Source organism: Leuciscus leuciscus (assembly GCF_965113295.1).
Source record: "Leuciscus leuciscus genome assembly, chromosome: 20".
NCBI lineage: Eukaryota > Metazoa > Chordata > Actinopteri > Cypriniformes > Leuciscidae > Leuciscus > Leuciscus leuciscus.
This window is the reverse complement of record NC_138744.1, coordinates 14,260,179-14,279,611: the sequence shown is the minus strand read 5'-3', so window position 1 is coordinate 14,279,611 and position 19,433 is coordinate 14,260,179. Positions and strand designations below refer to the sequence as shown.

General features: G+C 36.3%; 3 protein-coding genes and 1 long non-coding RNA gene across 4 annotated transcripts; all 4 read left to right on the top strand.

Moving 5' to 3' along the window:
* Positions 1–2,240: 2,240 nt before the first annotated feature.
* LOC309484033 lies at positions 2,241–4,408 on the top strand. The gene is made up of 2 exons (XR_014200712.1): positions 2,241–2,430; positions 3,249–4,408. It is a non-coding gene; the product is annotated as an uncharacterized lncRNA (long non-coding RNA).
* A 2,109-nt stretch (positions 4,409–6,517) lies between these two features.
* LOC309484031 (uncharacterized protein) lies at positions 6,518–8,754 on the top strand. Its single transcript, XM_082150169.1, has 2 exons — positions 6,518–6,660; positions 7,325–8,754. Exon 2 carries the CDS (start codon positions 7,332–7,334, stop codon positions 8,271–8,273), a length of 942 nt encoding a protein of 313 aa, XP_082006295.1. The 5' UTR covers positions 6,518–6,660; positions 7,325–7,331; the 3' UTR covers positions 8,274–8,754.
* A 73-nt stretch (positions 8,755–8,827) lies between these two features.
* Positions 8,828–13,097, top strand: LOC309484030 (uncharacterized protein). The gene is made up of 2 exons (XM_082150168.1): positions 8,828–9,520; positions 10,290–13,097. The coding sequence occupies exon 2, from the start codon at positions 10,297–10,299 to the stop codon at positions 11,245–11,247; it is 951 nt and encodes a 316-aa protein (XP_082006294.1). The 5' UTR covers positions 8,828–9,520; positions 10,290–10,296; the 3' UTR covers positions 11,248–13,097.
* A 174-nt stretch (positions 13,098–13,271) lies between these two features.
* Positions 13,272–19,420, top strand: glipr2l (GLI pathogenesis-related 2, like). Its single transcript, XM_082150170.1, has 5 exons — positions 13,272–13,581; positions 14,991–15,099; positions 15,245–15,348; positions 15,691–15,768; positions 18,514–19,420. The coding sequence occupies exons 1-5, from the start codon at positions 13,569–13,571 to the stop codon at positions 18,672–18,674; spliced, it is 465 nt and encodes a 154-aa protein (XP_082006296.1). The 5' UTR covers positions 13,272–13,568; the 3' UTR covers positions 18,675–19,420.
* The last annotated feature ends 13 nt before the right edge of the window (positions 19,421–19,433 follow it).

The window sequence follows — 19,433 nt, the reverse complement described above, 5'->3', positions numbered from 1 at the left end:
ATATCTCAACCTACTTTATTTATGTGGCCCTTCCCCAATCTGGTCAGATGGCATAATGATGTAAAGCGAAATATTAAGCTGCACAACTGTTTTCAACATTGATGATAATAGGAAATGTTTTGTTGAGCAACAAATCAGCATATTAGAATGATTTCTGAAGGATCATGTGACACTTAAGACTTGATATGATGCTGAAAATTCAGCTATGCCATTTGAGGAATACATTTAATTTTAAAATATATTAAAATAGAAAATAGTTATTTTAAATTATAGTATTTCACAATGTTAATGTTTTTGCTGATTGAATAAATTTAGCCTTGGTGAGCATAATAGATTTCACAGTGATGTCATAGAAGACATTTTGGGTTCCCTAAATAACATTTCAGTTAACAGTTCTTAAAAGAAAAAGAAAATTCTTAGTGTAAAGAACATTTTAATAATCAAATTAACCCTTTTTCAACTATACAGAACATTTTGACATTAAAGGTTCTTCACAGAACCATAGATGCCAATAAATTACTTTATTTTTCAACTAGCATTTTTAATATAATATTGAATATAAATAATTTCGCATACTCTAATATATGACTATAAACCGAATAGTGGTAGGCCGACAGTGAGCTAAAATGTTAAAAACTAGGTTGTAGTTTCAATATTTTATACATTCAATGATGAGGGGTAAAGCTTGGGCACATTTGAACTCAAATCAAAGCAAAGCCTGTTAATTGTATTTAATTATATTAATCTGTAATCAATTAATATGTCCTTCACATTCATTAAACAGATTTATAAACCATAATCTATAGATATGTTTGACACCACCAACTTTGCAACTATCAACAAAAAGGCTGCATCTACCACTATTAAAGTATAAGCTAAGCTACAGTATATAAAATATCTTGAAAGGCACTTTTAAAAACACTACTGCTTAAGTATTGTGTCAGAGGAAACGTTTGTGTTATGAAATCCCTGCCAGGCTTTGATTTATACAACCTCTAAACATCATATGTAGCATAGTGTAAGGGGGTTACAGTATTCAGACCCAGGACCAGATATGATGAAAGAAGACCAGGAGTCGTGAAGTTCAATCAAATAAGTAACAATTTACTGAAGAATAGTTTGCAGTTAAATTGGTAGAGCCAGCGTCAAAGTCTCACGAGGAGGTCGCAAGCTAACTCTACCTTACACAGAAATCTTACACCAATTATACCATTTCCAAGGACATGTATTACATAAACATTCACTTCTGATTGGCTAAGAGAACATAAAGTCTAAACAATGATACACTTATAGATAGTTATAGATAGACAGCAGGGTACATTGACATTAATTAAGATAATTTGTCATCCGAGTCCCTGTCGATCCCATGATGACCTCGGGGGTGGTCAAAAGGGTCCCAAGAGAAATACACATGAAAGAAATACAATTCTGTGAACTAACTGTGAACTAGATCATGTAAGTCATGTAGAAGCTGACCCCTGTAATCTTAACTTGGTCAGCAGAAGACAGACACAGAGCCATCTGATGGGCCTTCAGGCTTGCCCTCTTCTATTAGTTATTAGCTGTTTTCCCAATACAAAGGGCCTGTTCTCAAGGTCCTCATCCAGGGCAATAAAGATTAGTCACAGACACCATAATACACTTAAAAATATATGAGCAGAAATGCTGACAATAGTGATGGTAGTGGCGCAATGGATAAGACACATGCCTTTGGTGTGAGAGACCCGGGTTCGAATCCACTGTGAGACACCAATGTGTCCCTGAGCAAGACACTTAACCCCTAGTTGCTCCAGAGGCGTGCGACCTCTGACATATATAGCAATTGTAAGTCACTTTGGATAAAAGCGTCAGCTAAATGAATAAATGTAAATGTAAATGATGAAACTTGATTAGTAATAATGTAAAAACTCAAAAGGATAGGCTATATATTGATATAGTGAAGAGGCAAGGGATTCTGACCCCAACCCTTCAATAGGCTATAGGTTGTGACGGTATAGGGTAGGCCTAATAAGAAGAAGAAGTGAAAAAAGTGCCCACAAAACAATGAAAATTAATATACAAATAGAAGTGATTTAGGTAATTACTCTTCATTACCAGAACATTATTTGCCTTGAATAAAATATGTTTGCTAAGGATGACAATCGACTAATTAATCATTCATATTTATCGTTCATATGACTTTTATTTTGAAGTTACATCTGCTAGTTCTCTCTCTCTCTCTCTCTCTCTCTCTCTCTCTCTCTCTCTCTCTCTCTCTCTCTCTCTCTCTCTCTCTCTCTCTCTCTCTCTCTCTCTCTCTCTCTCTCTCTCTCTCTCTCTCTCTCTCCTCTCTCTCTCTCTCTCTCTCTCTCTCTCTCTCTCTCTCTCTCTCTCTCTCTCTCTCTCTCTCTGCACTTACTCTGCAAACAGTGACCGGATAACAGCAAGTTGGTGAGTGAAGAGCTATTTGTAATTTAAAAAAAAAAAACTATGTAATTTTTTTTTTTACATATTTTACTACACAAGAGAAATGTTGGTATGTCTAGTAATTGGCATAAATATTCAAAATCTATGTTATAGGCCTATGTCAAAACACAAAAACAAAAATAGTACACTGTTGATTTTGTCATTCAAAGCTGTACATGATTATGTGATGTACAAGTATTACAGGATTTCAAAATTGTTACTAGAAAAGTTCAAAGTTTAGCAAATAAAAAAGTTTATTAGATTTTATTCAAATTTTTTAACTTTTGTAATAAAAATGGACTGGAAATAAGCTGTTCTAAAATGTACAAGAGCAGATGGAAGTGGTCGATAGCAGCTAAAATGTTCTCAAAATGCTTCAGTGAAATTTTTTTTATTTTTTGGACATGTCTCTTAGTCTTAGGCATGCCCACAGTTTCGATTTCCACACAAACGATATAATACCAACCGTTTTACTCTTGATAAAAGCAACGTTACTCTTTATTTGAATGTAAAGCTAAAGTTACATTTTGGCTGAGATCAATTTATTTAAATATTTTCACTGAATGTTACTTTGTTACATTGTCAAAATGTGTTAGTTGTAACTTGGCTGTGAGACACAAGGCAAACACATTTGTCAAAATAGGACAATAGCACTATCTTCTGATCTGAGTTTTGTTCTGTTTTAATCACTTTTTTAATTTGGTTGATATAAAAAAGTTGTCTTTTTTCATATATTTGTTGAAAATATCTATAAATTGGAGAATGCTAACACAATAAAATATGTAACATTTCTATTCATACAGTGCAACAAGCCATCACAGTCCAATTTCAGAAGTGATTTTCATCTCATTAACAGCTTTTCTCAACCTGAAAGAATGATTCGCAAAAATGAGAGAGGATGTAATGAACTATCCTTTAAGGGGAAGCACCTGAAGCTTCAAGAGCTTAAACGGAATGATCTGCTCAGACAGAATGATTACCTCTATAATTCGATTCGACCACAACCTGAGAAGGTGGAGATTAAAGTGTCATACCTTCGGCATAACACTAACCTCCAAGGATACCATGGCATCCGGGATTCTGAAGGGTTTAAAAAGCCGTCACGAAGCGACTCACCAACACGCGATCTGGTATGGTGGAGCCCAGACATTTCAAGACGTGATATTACTATCGCTGAGGGGCAATACTTGAATAGACAAGGAATTTACGATGAAGTGAAACCTTTCCTGCACAAGTTTACCTCTTCCCCAGCCTTCCTGTCATCCTCTCGCATGGGGAACTTCCGTTTCAGCATGCCAATCAATGAGTTGTTAAAAAGCTACGAACAACAGTTCTGTGCAGGCCAGAAGCCCAACATTCGCGTTTTTGAGACTGTGGTCTATAAGCAGGAAGTGATGTATTCTATTGTGATCCATGCACCTCATGCACAAGACCTGTTCTCTGAGTATCCCCTGCTTCAGAATACCCAAGATGCAGTGTGTGAGTTCCGTAAAGACACCATTATATGGCGTCCACAGGCAATGAGTAAAACACATCGTTTCTATCTGTCTCGTAACAATCAAGCTTTTCGGATACCTACAAAAAACAGAAAAAATTACATGTGGGATAACATCGGAGTGGCATTCCATGTCCCACATGGACAAATCTTCAGCTTCAGCGAGGCAATTCTGATCGAGAGTCTCAGACTCTGTGAGGGCGCTGAGCCAAAACTTAACTCAGAAGAGTTTGTGAAGTGTGAATTTGATCCCATCAGGCCTTAGAGTAAATATGACAAATGATCCATTACCTGCAGTCAGCTCATAAGTATTAAAAGTCAAATTTGAGCAGAAGATTTTGGTAATCACCAATAGGTATGAAAGGTATGTGGAGGAAATATGTATTTTAACTGCTGTTTTACTATTTTGAGAACATGTCACTATGTATCTGTCCATGCTGTTTTAATAAAGCACTGATGCTAATGAAATGGATTGTGGCCTCTTTTTTGTACATTAAAGGGATAGTTCACTTTGAAATTAATTTTTGGTATGTTTTAGCTTACCTCAAGGGCATCCAAGATGTAGGTGTCTTTTTTTCCGCAGTAGTTTCAATTTTGATATTTTTAGGTCAAACCGTTCTTGTCTGTCAGTCATATAATGCAGGTCGATGGTCACCACCTCAAAGAGCATGCACAGAGTCCAAATTAAAACAATTCCCCGTCATCCAAATTAAACAATTCCCCATCGTAAGTACACATTGATGGCCTAAGACACGAAACGAGCGGTTTGTGTGAGAAAACGAACAGTATTTATATAGTTTTTACCTCTTATACACAGCCATGTCCAAGTGATCTGATCTGACGTGTACGCAGACTGGTGCATAGATATATACACACTAGAAGTCGCCTTGTCTACGGCAGTTCATTGGAACGAATGTCTTTAAGGCGACGTCTAGTGTATATATCTATGCACCAGTCTGCGTACACGTCAGATCAGATCACTTGGACATGGCTGTGTATAAGAGGTAAAAACGATATAAATACTGTTCGTTTTCTCACACAAACCGCTCGTTTCGTGTCTTAGGCCATCAATGTGTACTTACGATGGGGAATTGTTTAATTTGGACGACGGGGAATTGTTTTAATTTGGACTCTGTGCATGCTCTTTGAGACAGTGACCAGATAGACCTGCATTATATGACTGACAGACAAGAACGGTTTGACCTAAAAATATCAAAATTGAAACTACTGCGGAAAAAAAGACACCTACATCTTGGATGCCCTTGAGGTAAGCTAAAACATACCAAAAATTAATTTCAAAGTGAACTATCCCTTTAATGGTTGCTTTTTGATAGGAAGGGAGAGGCAGAAATGATGGTTCTTTATCAGTTTTGCTTCACTCTCTGTGAATTCCTCTCTGTTTAGATCACACAGCTTACAAAAACACAATCATATAGTTGACATTGAGATGTTTCCACTGCATAAAGAAACCAACACACTGCACTTTGATATGACTATGAAGGTTTGGCTAACCTTGAACATTTGCTATATATGTACATGTATGATTTACTTTTTGATTTACGTACTTTTATTCTTCTTTTAATTACATTTGTTATGCTGATTAGCTTCTATTCTTTTAGACTGCATTATGCAAATACAGTATCACTGTTAGTTCATTTTCACATGCTTATGAAGATAAGTCTGTGTTCTTTGTACTCCAGAAATAATTTTACTGAATATGTTTTAGTCTTTCACTTTCTTTTCACCAGAGAAATTAACTTTTATTTTCCTTTACAGCTGAACAGTTTTTTTTTTTTTATCAACGGTTGGAATTCCCCATCTGTGATGTGCAGACATGAGTGTGCACTGTACTTCCGGATATCATTGCATTAGAATTATTAACGACTCGCATACATAAAGCTAGAACAAGAACATTAGACACACAGTCGAGTGTTGCCTTTGAGACTGTAAGATAATTTGTTTCCTCACTTTAGTCTGTAAAATATTTTTTTATTTTTTTGTGGGGCCTTTAATTAAAATAATGTACACAGAGCCTACATGGTGTTTATGTTCTTACCAGATATCTGGTATACCTTTTGACCTTTCCTTGTATGCGCTGATTCTGTAAGCAACATTCATTTTCAACTTAATCTTCGTCATTGTTGTTTGAACATCTTTACTCTCATGCACTTGGAGTTCTGCCATTGTTTGGTACACTTGATGTATTGGCATATGCAGATGCATGATATCCTGTATCTTTGTAAAACTGATTTTGCTACTTTAAATGCCTATTCATTTTTATATTAATCCCTTTATCAACTGCTTTTATTGTTAGTTTTCTGCGTATACTTGATCACATGTAAGTTCTCTCTTATTCAGCTCTAAAGGTAATCTCACCTTTATTTTAAAATGTATGTTGCCCTGACATTCTTGTGGGTGCCCATGAGGAAAACAGCTTTTAATTCGTAAGTGATGTTTTTTGAAAATACAAAAATGCAGAAAGTTTTCTGTGATGGGTAGGTTTAGGATTATGGGCAGGGTTAGTGTAAGGGGATAGAAGATAGCCTACAGGTTGTACAGTACAGAGTCCCCACAGAGATAGCGAAACCGAGTGCGAGTGTGTGTGTGTTTGTTTCTGAGGAGGAGATTCTCGCCATCAAAAAAAACACCCATGCTTTCAGTGTTTCTCTCGTAGCAGAAGTGGAGAAGTGCGGTCTGAAAACAGCGTCCTCTGGTAGCAGGTAATATCGTTGTTTTTGCGTAAAAATATTGAATATATGTTTAATGTAATTTTAAATTCATGCACGGGTTTAAACCTATTGTTTAAACGGGAAAACGAGCGTTTTCTCAGTATCACAATTTTTTAATATTTTTTATCTTACGCAATGCGATCAAATCGAAACTTAAAATGTTTGCTAGTCATACAAATCTCTCAAAGGTATATTTAAGGTATTAGACGATTTGAACAATTATTCACTTATTGTTGACAATGAGAGATGCGGGCAGTTGTGCAACTGTTTCTTTTTTAAATGACTTTAATGAACACGATTTGTCTTTGTCAGGAGGAAAATAGACTTTGGTGGCGCGCAGACGTTCATTTTAAAACTTTCGTTCCTGGGGTTAAATATAAATCAGGGAAATAGTGCAGTAGGCTATAGAAAACCATTGAACCCCTCATTTTGATGACAATTGTATTATTTCATCGTTTTGAATGTAGTAGGCTATACATTACTTTTAAAAGCAGATCTGTTAAACAAGGAAAACAGACCTGACTAAGTTTTTGACAATGGATTACATATTTTGTTTTAGCTGGAAAGCCAAACTAGTCCTATTACTAGTTAGCAAGAGAAAAACACTGAGTGACCTTGTTAAACAGATGCTAACCCTACTGTTCCCCTGTTTCAGAAAGAAAATGAAGCGCAGCAATAACCGTGGTGTTACAGAGACATACTTTGAGGGACAACATTTAAGTCTGTCAGACCTAAAAAAAGAAAAGCCTAATATACAGAACGGGTATCTGTATAAGAACAACATTCCTGCTTATCCTGAATCTGTGGAGTTCCATGTCCAGAAAGTGTCTCATGTCACTGGAGAACAAGGTCTTAGGGGTATTTTTCTCAATTCAGGCTTCAGACAGCCATCTGAGCTGGTGGCTGGTGATCAACATCATTTCCTCTGGTGGGATTTATCAGTCACATCTGATGACAGATCCTTGGCTGAAGAGTGTTTCCTTACATCCTTGTTCCCTCATCGAAGTGCTGCCCAAATTCGCAACCAGTCGCCCATCCTTGAGCACTTCACCAGCTCAAAGGCCTTCCAGGAAGAATCTTCCTATGGAAACTTTCGCTTCACCTTTTCATTTAGGCAGCTTCTCTGGAACTATGGCAAGCAATTCTGTGGTGGCCAAAGTCCAGTTCTGCGTGTTTTTGAGACTGTGCTCTACCGGCGAGAGATTCTCTATAAGATCCTTGTGCACCCTCATGACATACATCTTTATGACCATTATCCTCGACTTCCTGGTCAGGAGGACGGTGTGTGTGGATACCATGATGGTGCCCTGTGGTGGCGCTGTCAAGCCCCCTCTGAAACCTACAAGCTGAAGCTTGAGGTAAACAAGTTGAATTGTAGTGTTCGTGTGAGCACCCACAGAGAAGAATACTATGTGTGGGATCATGTGTGTGTAGCTTTCCACATGGAGCCAGGGTGGGTGTTGCATATGGACCGGAACAAGCTGTTAAAAAGTGTGAATGCATGTGAAACGTCTCAACCCTGTCTTCTGAGAGCTCCGGAGACTCCACTGAGTTTAAACGAGGCTGAGCATGTATTAGCTAATCTTAAGGCCAGTATGGTCTAAGCTGGTGCTTGAAGCTAAACTCACTGCAGTAGTAAATAGTAAAGTCACTCATGTTAGTTCGATTGAAATTCTTGAAGTGCACAATTGTAAGAAATGTTTGTGGGACCCTGTTGTGTACATTTTATTTCTGTTGCATTAATGGCTCCTATCAGGCATTGTACTTTGCTGTGAAATTAAAAGGTTTTTAACAACAACAAAAAAAAAATCTTTAGTGGCATCTTTTTAAAGGACTGATATCTTTTATAACTGCTGGGAACTTTAATTGTTGGTCACAATCTTAATCAAACATTTTTTGTTACTGCAAATTAAACATTTCAGCAGTTATAGGAGGATTTACTTCCATCTTGCTTATATTTCCTCTTGTTTGAAGATTTGAGAAATTAAACTTTGCACTAATCTTTGACTTTAAATGAAAAGATTGTCACATTCATGCAGAAACCCAGATAATGATACACAAGTATCATTTTAACACTTTAAGTGTCTCACAGTTAATATTTACATTCTTTTTTCTTCGTTCTTATTTACAAACTTTTTCTAATTTCCACCAGCACAGAACTAAACTGCTTAATACAGATTTGATAGATTGTTTAAATTAGATTTACAGTTTACGATTTTTTTAATTAGGTCTGACAACACTTTTATGACTGTCTTTACTTTATTTACCATTATTTACACCAACATATTAACATTACTTCAAATAACTGAAATGTCAACGTGTGTTGAGATGCTAAAGTTTTCCAGTGCATTATAAAGTTAATGTTGGGGTGTAGGCTACTTTTTGATGCAGGAAACTAACCTATAAAATGAGTTCACAATAGGCCTATTGAAAATGTCCTCATCTGCGGTAATACCCTACTACAGGCTTCAATAAAATAGAACCGTAGTCAGGACCTTATGCTATATTTAATCTGATGTTAACTAAACAAGACTGTAAAGGACAATACAATGTGTAAAATATCTTAAAGTTGCAGGTCTAATTATCTACTGTTCAAAACCTAATTAGCTTTTCCCAGTCTGGTTCCATTAATTGTGTAATACCAGGAGCTAAAATTTAATTATTATCACTACTTTCCCAAGCCCCCAGCTGTTGATCAGTGATCTACACAATTTTACGCGCCATTTCTAGTTTCGAAGGTTCGTGTGGTTAGGTCCACTTTAAACCAGAAGGCGGGAACTGGGTGGAAGCTGCATGCATATCCCTTTCAGCAGAACGGCAGAATAACAGAACTTGACGAGTGATAACTAAGGTATGGCAAATTAAAAAAATGAAGTTGATACTTTATGTCTAAGATGTTCGTGAGTAAGATGTTGCGCATTTGGTCAAGATTTAGCGCGACACAAAGGTGTTAAACCGAAACTAATCCCAATGTAATTCTAAAGAGGTGAAATGACTCAAATCTCTCAAAAAGAAACACTCAAAGAGTGATATTTATCTACTTTGGCTTCTACTGTGTGTGAATGAAAGTATGAAAATCTTAATCATTTTAGCAAAATTGGAACTATAATGTTCTATACAGAAAAGCCTAAACATAGGTCTATTTTCTTTTTCTAATGTTCCTTTAAATATGGCTTAGCTAATGGACCGAATGACACTAATGGATGAATCTCTTTTTAAAACCCGATTCGAAAAGAACTTTTAACATAATAATGACTAGCCTATTTCTTTTTAAAGATGCAATATTTCAAGAAGCATCGTGTCTATTTAACGTTAAACTGAGATTTTTTTTTTCAATCTTTGATATCTGTATGTGACGTTTAATATATTTGTTATAAAGAATCATAAGAATTTAAGTGTTAGGAGTTAACTGAGCAAAGTAGCAACTTTGCTTCCACCTAGAGGCGAAATAAGAACAAGACATGAATTGCAAGAAATTACACCGTGTTCTCCTCCAAATATACACTATTTGAACTTTATTTATTTATTTAACTAAAGTATATTTTCGGGATGGTTTTTTAATACTGTGTGACCTTTCATAACAGATGATAAGCTAATCCTCGTCTTTTCTTTGGTTTCAGAAATAAGATGTTGCGTCAAAATGCACGAGAATGTTTTGGGACACATTTTGAAGGACAGCATTTGAGTCTGTCAGACCTAAAAGAAAAGCCTAATATACAGAACGAGTACCTGTATAAGAACAACATTCCTGCTTATCCTGAATCTGTGGAGTTCCATGTCCAGAAAGTGTCTCATGTCACTGGAGAACAAGGTCTTAGGGGTATTTTTCTCAATTCAGGCTTCAGACAGCCATCTGAGCTGGTGGCTGGTGATCAACATCATTTCCTCTGGTGGGCTTTATCAGTCACATCTGACGACAGATCCTCGGCTGAAGAGCGTTTCCTCACGTCCTTGTTCCCTCATCGAAGTGCTGCCCAAATTCGCAACCAGTCGCCCATCCTTGAGCACTTCACCAACTCAAAGGCCTTCCAGAAAGAATCTTCCTATGGAAACTTTTGCTTCACCTTTTCACTTAAAGAGCTTCTTTGGCACTATGGCGAGCAATTCTGTGGTGGCCAAAGTCCAGTTCTGCATGTTTATGAGACGGCGCTTTATTCAAAAGAGATTCAATATACGGTTGTAGTGCATCCTCGTTACATAGACATTTATGACCATTGTCCTCGACTTCCAAAACATGGTGGTGGTGTTTGTGGATACTATGGTGGGGCCATGTGGTGGCGCTGTCAATCCCCCTCTGAAGCCTACGCGAATAAGCTTGAGGTGAACATCTTCGATAGAAGTGTTAGTGTGAGCCCTCATCATCACAGAGAAGAATACTATGTGTGGGATCATGTGTGTGTAGCTCTCCACATGGAGCCAGGGTGGGTGCTGAGTGTAGACCAGGACAGGCTGTTTAAAAGAGTGAATGTGTGTGAAATGTGTAAGCCTTATCTTCTGAGACCCCTAGACCGTAAATTGAGTTTACTTGAGGCTGAGAGTAAACTAAATGATCTTAAGGCCAGTATGGGTTGGAGATAAGCACAGCATGCAGATAATACATTCACATGGAATTACAAAAAAGAATGATGCGATACACATTTAGCAAACCTTTGCAACAGTTATCCTAAATATGACTAGATGAAGCTTAATCTCTTTAGTGTTTTATTGTCTTGTTTGATGATTTATTAATGCACCTTTGCACTGATCTTCATAATTAAGTGAAGAATGGAGCACATTTTAGCTTTCATGCAGAAACCTAGGCAATGATATAACTTTTTGCAATATAATAAACTTTTCTGTATTGGATGTATGTTCACATTGGATTTAGAGCTTCTATAAGCTATTGTATAGAGTTAAAAATGTACTTTTATTTCTGACCACCAGAGGTCTGTAACTGAAATCTGGCTTTATTGCTTCATTGCTGGGTAGTAACCGATGACGTAATCTACATAATCAGATTCCAAAAAAATAAGCACTTGTAATTAGATTTGATTATGTTTTAAAATACTCATTATACTACAGTAACCTTTTTACTGATTACATAATTACATATTATTCATATGGCATTAATTCATAATTTATTAATTCTTTTTCAAGTTAAAAAATGTCCTTTCTAAAAAAGCATATCATTTATATATTCAGAAAATCTTCTAGTTTTGTGAAATTGCACACACAAACCAGACACTGGACAGGTGGCTACTACAATTACTGGGAAAATTGACAGGGCACAAAGCATTTGATCACTAGATGAACAGAAAGGGAAAGATAAAGATATTTTCTTTCTCTTTGTATTTTTATATCAATATGGTACAAGATAATCCTATTCAAGTCATTGTGATAAATGAGTTAGGTCAAAAATAATCAAAATGTGGTATACAAGCTAAAATGTGTAATGTAATAGATTATGTTGCTAACTACATTTTTTGTCATGAAATCTGGAATCAGTAATGGACTACAATTTGTAAGTAATCTACCCAGCACTGTTAATCCAATCAGTAATTTGTCACATTTCTTTAAACCAAAACCTGTATTTTTTTAAAATTACTTAAATTTTTAAATGTGTCTTTTTTCTTTAATGTTTTATCATGTTTCAAAAATGTCATATTATACTTAAATCAAATGTCTTATATTAAATCTGTCTTATTGCACTAAAATCTCTTCATTGAATCTCTTCATCCCTTTATGAATCTGATCTTACAGAACATTGATCAGTGATGTAACTTGATGTCAAATTGTTCTATTGTTAATCAAATAAATATGACTACATCTCAGACAGTAGTTCACTTGCTAGTGTTTATCTGGTAAGCAAGAGTCATACATCGACATCCATATTATTTTGGCACAATGGTCAAACCCTTTGGCACTTTCATGTTTCTTTAAATAGTGAATAATAATAAAAGAAATGCAATGCGTGACTGCATCAAGGTCAGGGACACACTCTAAATAGATAATGACAGTCATAACCAATAAAAACAGACCAGATTTATGATTTATTAACAGACTTTGTCCTGGTTTCACAGACAGGACTAGGTCTTAGTTTAATTAGGACATTTAAGTAGCTTTAATAAACATGCCTAAGAAAAAACATTACTGGTGTGAATCTTGAGACAAAACAATGGCACTGACATATTTTAAGATAAGTCAGTGCAAGATGCTTTCAGTTAAAATAGCTCAAACTTGCAGTTTAGTCCGGGACTACTGTAGCTTAAGCCTTGTCTGTGAAACTGGGCATTTGTCCTCTATCACACTTCACCAGTTAAAAAATAGGAGCTGATCTTACATTTTTTATTTCAGATAATAATCTATCACTCTTTCACCTAAGGATTGTTTTTTAATATTTTAACATTTTGTGGAGCACTTGCATGCTCTTGGTTTGTATGTGGTTTAACCATAGACTGTATAAACAGGGTTTAACTCAAGTGTGTGCTCTTGGGCTTGGTTTCAGCTCAGTGCTTCCAGCTGAAAGCAGAAATGGCAACACCATATAAGGCCACTTGGCTCATACAGATGATGTCATCACCACAGTCCTGAGTGGAGAATCTCCTTTGCCATGCACACAGTGTGAGAGATAGAAAGGGAAGGAGGTGTGGTGAAGAGGAAAGAGAAAGAAAAGAAGATACATTCACAGAGAATGATATAAAGAAGTGAACTGAAGCTTGTTTGTAACCTGTTTACGTGCTGTTTCAGGGCTTCCAGAGCATGAAGAATTAGATGCTACTGGGTTAAACTGGAAGAAAAGAAAAAAAAACACGAGAGAAAGAGGCAGAGATAGAAACGAGTGGGGAAAAAGAGTGAAGTATTGTAACAGCTGGCAGGAACTGTGACAGTGAGGGAGCTTCGCTTAGAGGAGTCTTCTTACCATGGGGAAGTCAGGTAAATGCACAATTCACTTCTAAATTCATGTCTCATGTTTAGCATCTGTGATGTTGTCAAATACATAGTTTATTTAGTCTCTGTCACTGCCATCCTCTGCTCTTGAATGATGTTTTGTCAGCACAGGTTGAGTGTGTGTGTGTATGTGTGTGTGCTGGGGATTGTTAGCTACTCAATCCTTGCTTTGTTTGAGCAATTGCATCATGTAGCTGGATTTATGCCTCTGCAATAGTGGCAAGCACAATTGTTTGGCAACATTTGTCCAGACTAAAAGTTGTTGCGAATAGAGTGTAGTTTTTGCCTTCATTTAAAGCATTATCCAAATGTTCAGTCACTTTATTAAAACTACATTTATTTGACAAAAGTTCTAAAATATATTCTATATACATTTTTTGTTTGTTTAAAACAATTAAAGTTATTTAAAACATTTCAATTTATTAAATTGTTAGCAGTAAAGCAATACATTTTGAAATCAAAACTAGACTAAAATTAAACCCTTTAACATTTTATTCTTATACTGAAATATTACTTCTAGAACACTAAAATCGTTATAACTTGGTGATTTGTGAAAAATAATAGAGGATACGAGCATTAATAGGCTACAAAGTTAATCATAGCTTATTTTTCCTTCTATTCCAGAGGTGCCCAAACTTTTCACCCTGAAGGACCAAAAATCAAACCTGATTTAGGGCTATGGGCTGAAAGTAAATGTTGCATTATATTAAAATTGACATAAAAAATAAATGACTTATCTAGTCTCTACATTTCAATACAAAAATAAAACATAAAATGATCTTTTGTTAAAACAATACAAAACTGAAGATATGCTTCAGTGGTGTGTTGTTTCCTCCACTCTTTCGATATGGCATGGCAGGCCAAATCAAAGGACATCATGGACCAACTTTGGCTCAAGTCAAGTCACCTTTATTTATATAGCGCGTTTTACAATACAGATTGTTTCAAAGCAGCTTTACAGTGATAACAGGAAAATAATGCAAAAAAGTTTGTTTCTGCTGTACAGCAGATCTAGAAGAACATAGTGTCATAGTCCAGCTTAAGTAAGTTCAGCGATGGTTAATTTTTGTTGTAAAAAAGTGATTAATTTAATTTATATATAGCCGCTATGGAGAAAACAGTGATGTCATCGTCCAGCTCAGTTCAGTTCTCATATAATGGTGTCAATGCAGGCAGATCAATAATATTGTTGAATAATAAATGTCCCCAACTAAGCAAGCCAAAAGCCAAAGGTGACAGTGGGCATTTACTTCATGGGAAGTAGTAGTTTGTGCATCTCTGTTCTATAGCAAGTTAGTTCTAGCTTTGAGTAATATATAATTTAGGCTGTATCTGTTGAGTTTTAGCAAAGACTAAATAGTTGCCCTGCTTTCCATTTTCACTTCATTTTGCAGCCTCCAGGCTTTTTTGTGAGGAGGTGCTGAAGACTCATAATGATTACAGGAGGAAACATCAAGCCTCACCTTTAAAACTCAGCAGTAAACTGAGCAGTGATGCAGCAAGGTGAGGCCTTTTCTCCCATATGCTTGCTCTGCTCTTTGCTACTCATTTCTTGTCGTCTAAATCCACCCTTTTCTTTTCTTTGCCATTATTTTCATATTTTCTACAGTTTAATGCCCTTCAAATCAGCTGAATGCATTTCTTGCAGATATGCTGAGAGCCTTGCTAGCACCAGGATTCTGAAGCACAGTGCTGAGTCTAGTAGAGGAAACTGTGGAGAAAATTTAGCATGGGCATCTTATGATCAAACAGGTACAAATCCTTGTCTTCTGCCTCAAAGTGTCCATCTGACACATATTTACATAGATATAATAGCACAGACAGATAGTGCTCTCCTTTTCTCAACAGCTGGAACTCATTATGAATTGACTACCTCCCTGTTCGGTCTAAAGTTGATTACTAAGTGGGATGGAATGTCTGGCCAGTCTGGGGTGATTTGTAAAGTGTCACTAAACGTATAGTGGGTCATATGAAGTTTAGCTTCAAGTTGTTTCTTGGAATAAATGTAACTTGAAATTCATCGTAACTGAATTTTTGGGCCCTGTCTGTTTCACATTATAATCTCTGTGTATGTATGTGTGCATGTGCCGACAGGTAAAGATGTGTCTGATCGCTGGTATAATGAAGTGAACCAGTACAACTTCAACCAGCCAGGATTCTCTTCTGCAACTGGTAAGAGTATTTACAGCACTGCTGCTCTTGGAGATCAACCTACCTGCAAAGTTTAGTTCTGATTTTTATCAAAGACACCTAAACCAACAACTTAATTTTTTTCTGTGTTGTCATAGAACTTTGCACTTTATTCACTCCCATTCCATGCATCCTGAGCAGCTGAAAACTGCCTAAAACCCCTTTAAAATGACCAGAAACCGCAACAACTAAGACAAGAAAACCAGCTTTGGTTGGTTTAAGATGTTCTTTTTAGTAGGGAAAGAATGTAAATGCCATTTATTGACCTCTTGGCTCAGTACACAGAAATACAAAATTTAAATCTAAATGGTTTGCAGTGTTGCAGGAAAGTGGAGTGGATTGCGTGATATCTCTGCGCCCAAGTAGCAGTGCTTCGCCGGTGCTTCACCCCAATATAGTCCCAAGTCAATATCTGCCTAGGAAATCGTCTAGTCTTAATCTGCATTTCTATTTGTACTTGTTGTGAAAACGCAGACCACAAGAAGTAATTCGTTTTTATTAATTTTTTTTTATCACTTTTACTCACTAGCTGGCAACAAAGGATTCCATTCATTATGCTAAGCTAAGCTAGCGGCGGCGCTGCCAAACTAAAACAATGCATGCACTGAGACAAAAATGCGTTTGCCCACCTATCTAAATGCAGGAAAGACAGTGAATAAGCCCTATTTCAAAAAACAGTGAAGTGTTCCTTTAAACGCTAGAGAAGGTGAAGAGGTGAACTAAAATCAGGCCCTGCCCTCTATATTTTTCTGTTTCAATATTACATTTCCACTCTGAAATAACTCACATAGGTCCAGTACAGAAAGACTTGAATATTTCAAATGTATAATTTATTTAAAACAGAATCACTAGAGCATGACATCATATCCTGCTGCTCATATTTGTTGTAGTGTCCTAAGTAATTTTGCATTAAACTAAACTTTGCATGAATGTTGATTTCCATTAACAGGATTGAACACCCTTGGTTTATTGCAACCAAATACAATACAAACACATACAGTAGATAAGTTTGGCCCAGTCAGTGTAATACTATATTCTGGAGTATTATCATCAATTAAATTTTCCTTTTAATTTATTTTAAGTCCTCATATGTGACTCATCCTTTAGGAATGAAGCTTTACAAAGCCCTCCCAGGCACAGGAAATTCCCCATAAAATTCAGTAATGAAAAGTATCTTAATAGTGCGATGTTTCGCTTGCAGATGTTAACTCACCCCCTCAGTTTTTATTCACCTTGCCTGTCATCAGCTTCAACCAGCAGGAAATACTGGTCATACTACTCACCACCTCAAGAGGGCAGAACATATTTGAAAGATTCCCAATTTTAAAGTAGTTGATGCAAAATCCTCTGGGCCCAGTTGTTCAAAAGTAATCTGATCGGATTTCAGATATCGGATTGGATCAAATCTTGAAAATGATGTGTAAAAAAAGGATTCTGAAATCAGATTAGATCACAAAATCCAATCTTGGTTTTGATCTAGATCAAATCATCAGTTTGTGCTGTCTTACTTTTTTTTAGTAAGATTGGGATACCTTTTGATACAAAAATCTGGATTTCACAGACAAAAATGTATTAACTTTAAAACTGAAAAAAATAAAAAAAATAAAAAAATAATAATAATTCAATGTAATACACACACATTTTTTTATTTTGATCTTGATTAGTTTACCGGTTAAAGTAATAAATTGGAAGTAGACATTAGGCTACCTATTAAGCCTTTCAGTAAAGTAAAATAAAAAAAGAGATTTTGGCGCTATAAAATAATCCCCCAAACTGCTGTAAATATCAAACAAAAATATTATATTTAATTTAAAGTGTTTTTTTCTAATCACTGTTTGTAAACTACATTGGCACAATCATAAGAGATGAAACAGTCAAAAGTTCTTTGCAAGCGAAAGTTTCTCGGGAGAACATTCCATGACCATGTCACTAGTAATCCAGATTTGGTAATCTGAAAAAGTTTTTATCTGGATCAGGCTGATCCAATTAAATTTTGCTTTGAAAAACCGGCACAAAAGTAAGATGGATTACCTGATCCTGGATAGCAAAACATGGGATTTCCAAATCCAGATAATTCTGATCCAGATTAAACTTTTTGAACAACTGGGCCCTGAAGTGACTATATAGATGGTGGATAACATCTGTACTGACCAGTGTTGCCAAGTCTGCAGTTTTCCCGCAGAATTGGGATACTTTTCCACAGGTCGTTTTTGTAGTCCGCTGGTTGAAGCAAACCCCACCCAGAATTCTTTTTTTTTTTTTTGGGGGACACAACCTCCCAGCCTGGAATACGATTGGGCTAGTTTTGATTAGCAAATGGGTGGGTTTTGTTGTGCAGACCTGGCAACCCTTGTGCTGACTCTAAATCTGTAAATATGTGGTTGGGAATCTAGGAACGGGTGTTCCTGTAGCTCAGTTGGTTGAGTATGGTGCTGTCAAATCCAAAACCATGGTTTTAATTCTCAGGGAAAACAAAGTGATGTAATCACCAGTAATTAGCTTCGAATAAGCATCTGCCAAATGAATAAAATGTACTAGAGTCCCTCATTTCACTGAAATGTTTCCACTCTGTCTCTCAGGGTATAAATATTTAACTGAACACTAACACAACCACCACATGGCTTATGCGAGTCAAACATGCATAAACACTTTGTGACAACCACTCAGACATCCCGATCCTTGCTACAGTACACACCAATTGATGTAAGAATCATCTTTTTGTTCTAGGTCACTTCACTGCAGTAGTGTGGAAAAGCTCGAAGAAACTCGGTGTGGGTAAAGCTGTGGCCTCAGATGGTTCTACTTTCGTAGTGGCACGTTATTTCCCTGCCGGCAACATTACCAATCAGGGCCACTTCCAGGCCAATGTCCTGCCCCCTAAAAGCTGATCCAAATGTAGCTGGACACAATGAGAACAAAGGTAGGGAGGGGAAAAGAAAGACGACAGGGAACAGCTGAAATTGGAGGGACTTTCACCTGGAGGATCACACAGCGACTGCACAGCGCAGACTTTGGTTGCCTTAGATAACAGGTCTTACTTGAATAAAGAGCATAACTTTTCATTTTTAGGCTTTTATTAACTTGAATATGAAGAGGCTTATGTTAAACCTAAAATGTTATAGCTAATGCTAGTTATACAGTTATGTCAAAACTATACTTTCATAGTGGTAAGGTCATTGTGGGCCACATACTTGGGTATGTGGATGTCAGCATTACAGTATTAGAAATAATTTTTATGAATCAAGTGAACACATATCTAATCAGTTTTGGTAACATTCATCCCTTTATGGTCATTCTTCAGTATTTGTTTGATTATTCTTATGTGTTTGTATATTAATATGAATTAAAATCGAAAGTGTTATCAGATGTCATAGTGCATGTTTACACAATTTGTACAATTTGCTAAAAAAATTACAACTTTGTGGAGCTAAAACACTTCTATAATCAAGTTAGTGCCATATGCACAATTTCTGCAGGATAAGATAAATGCATATACCCCAGGGGAAAGTTGTAAAAGAAAATATTCAGGTCAGATTCAAAACATCAATTTTGAGGACATAAGCTTTTATTTCTACATTCCTGATCTACCATCTGTACCATTAAGGCAATATTAAAAGTGTGTATGTTCAAAATGTATGGCTATACAT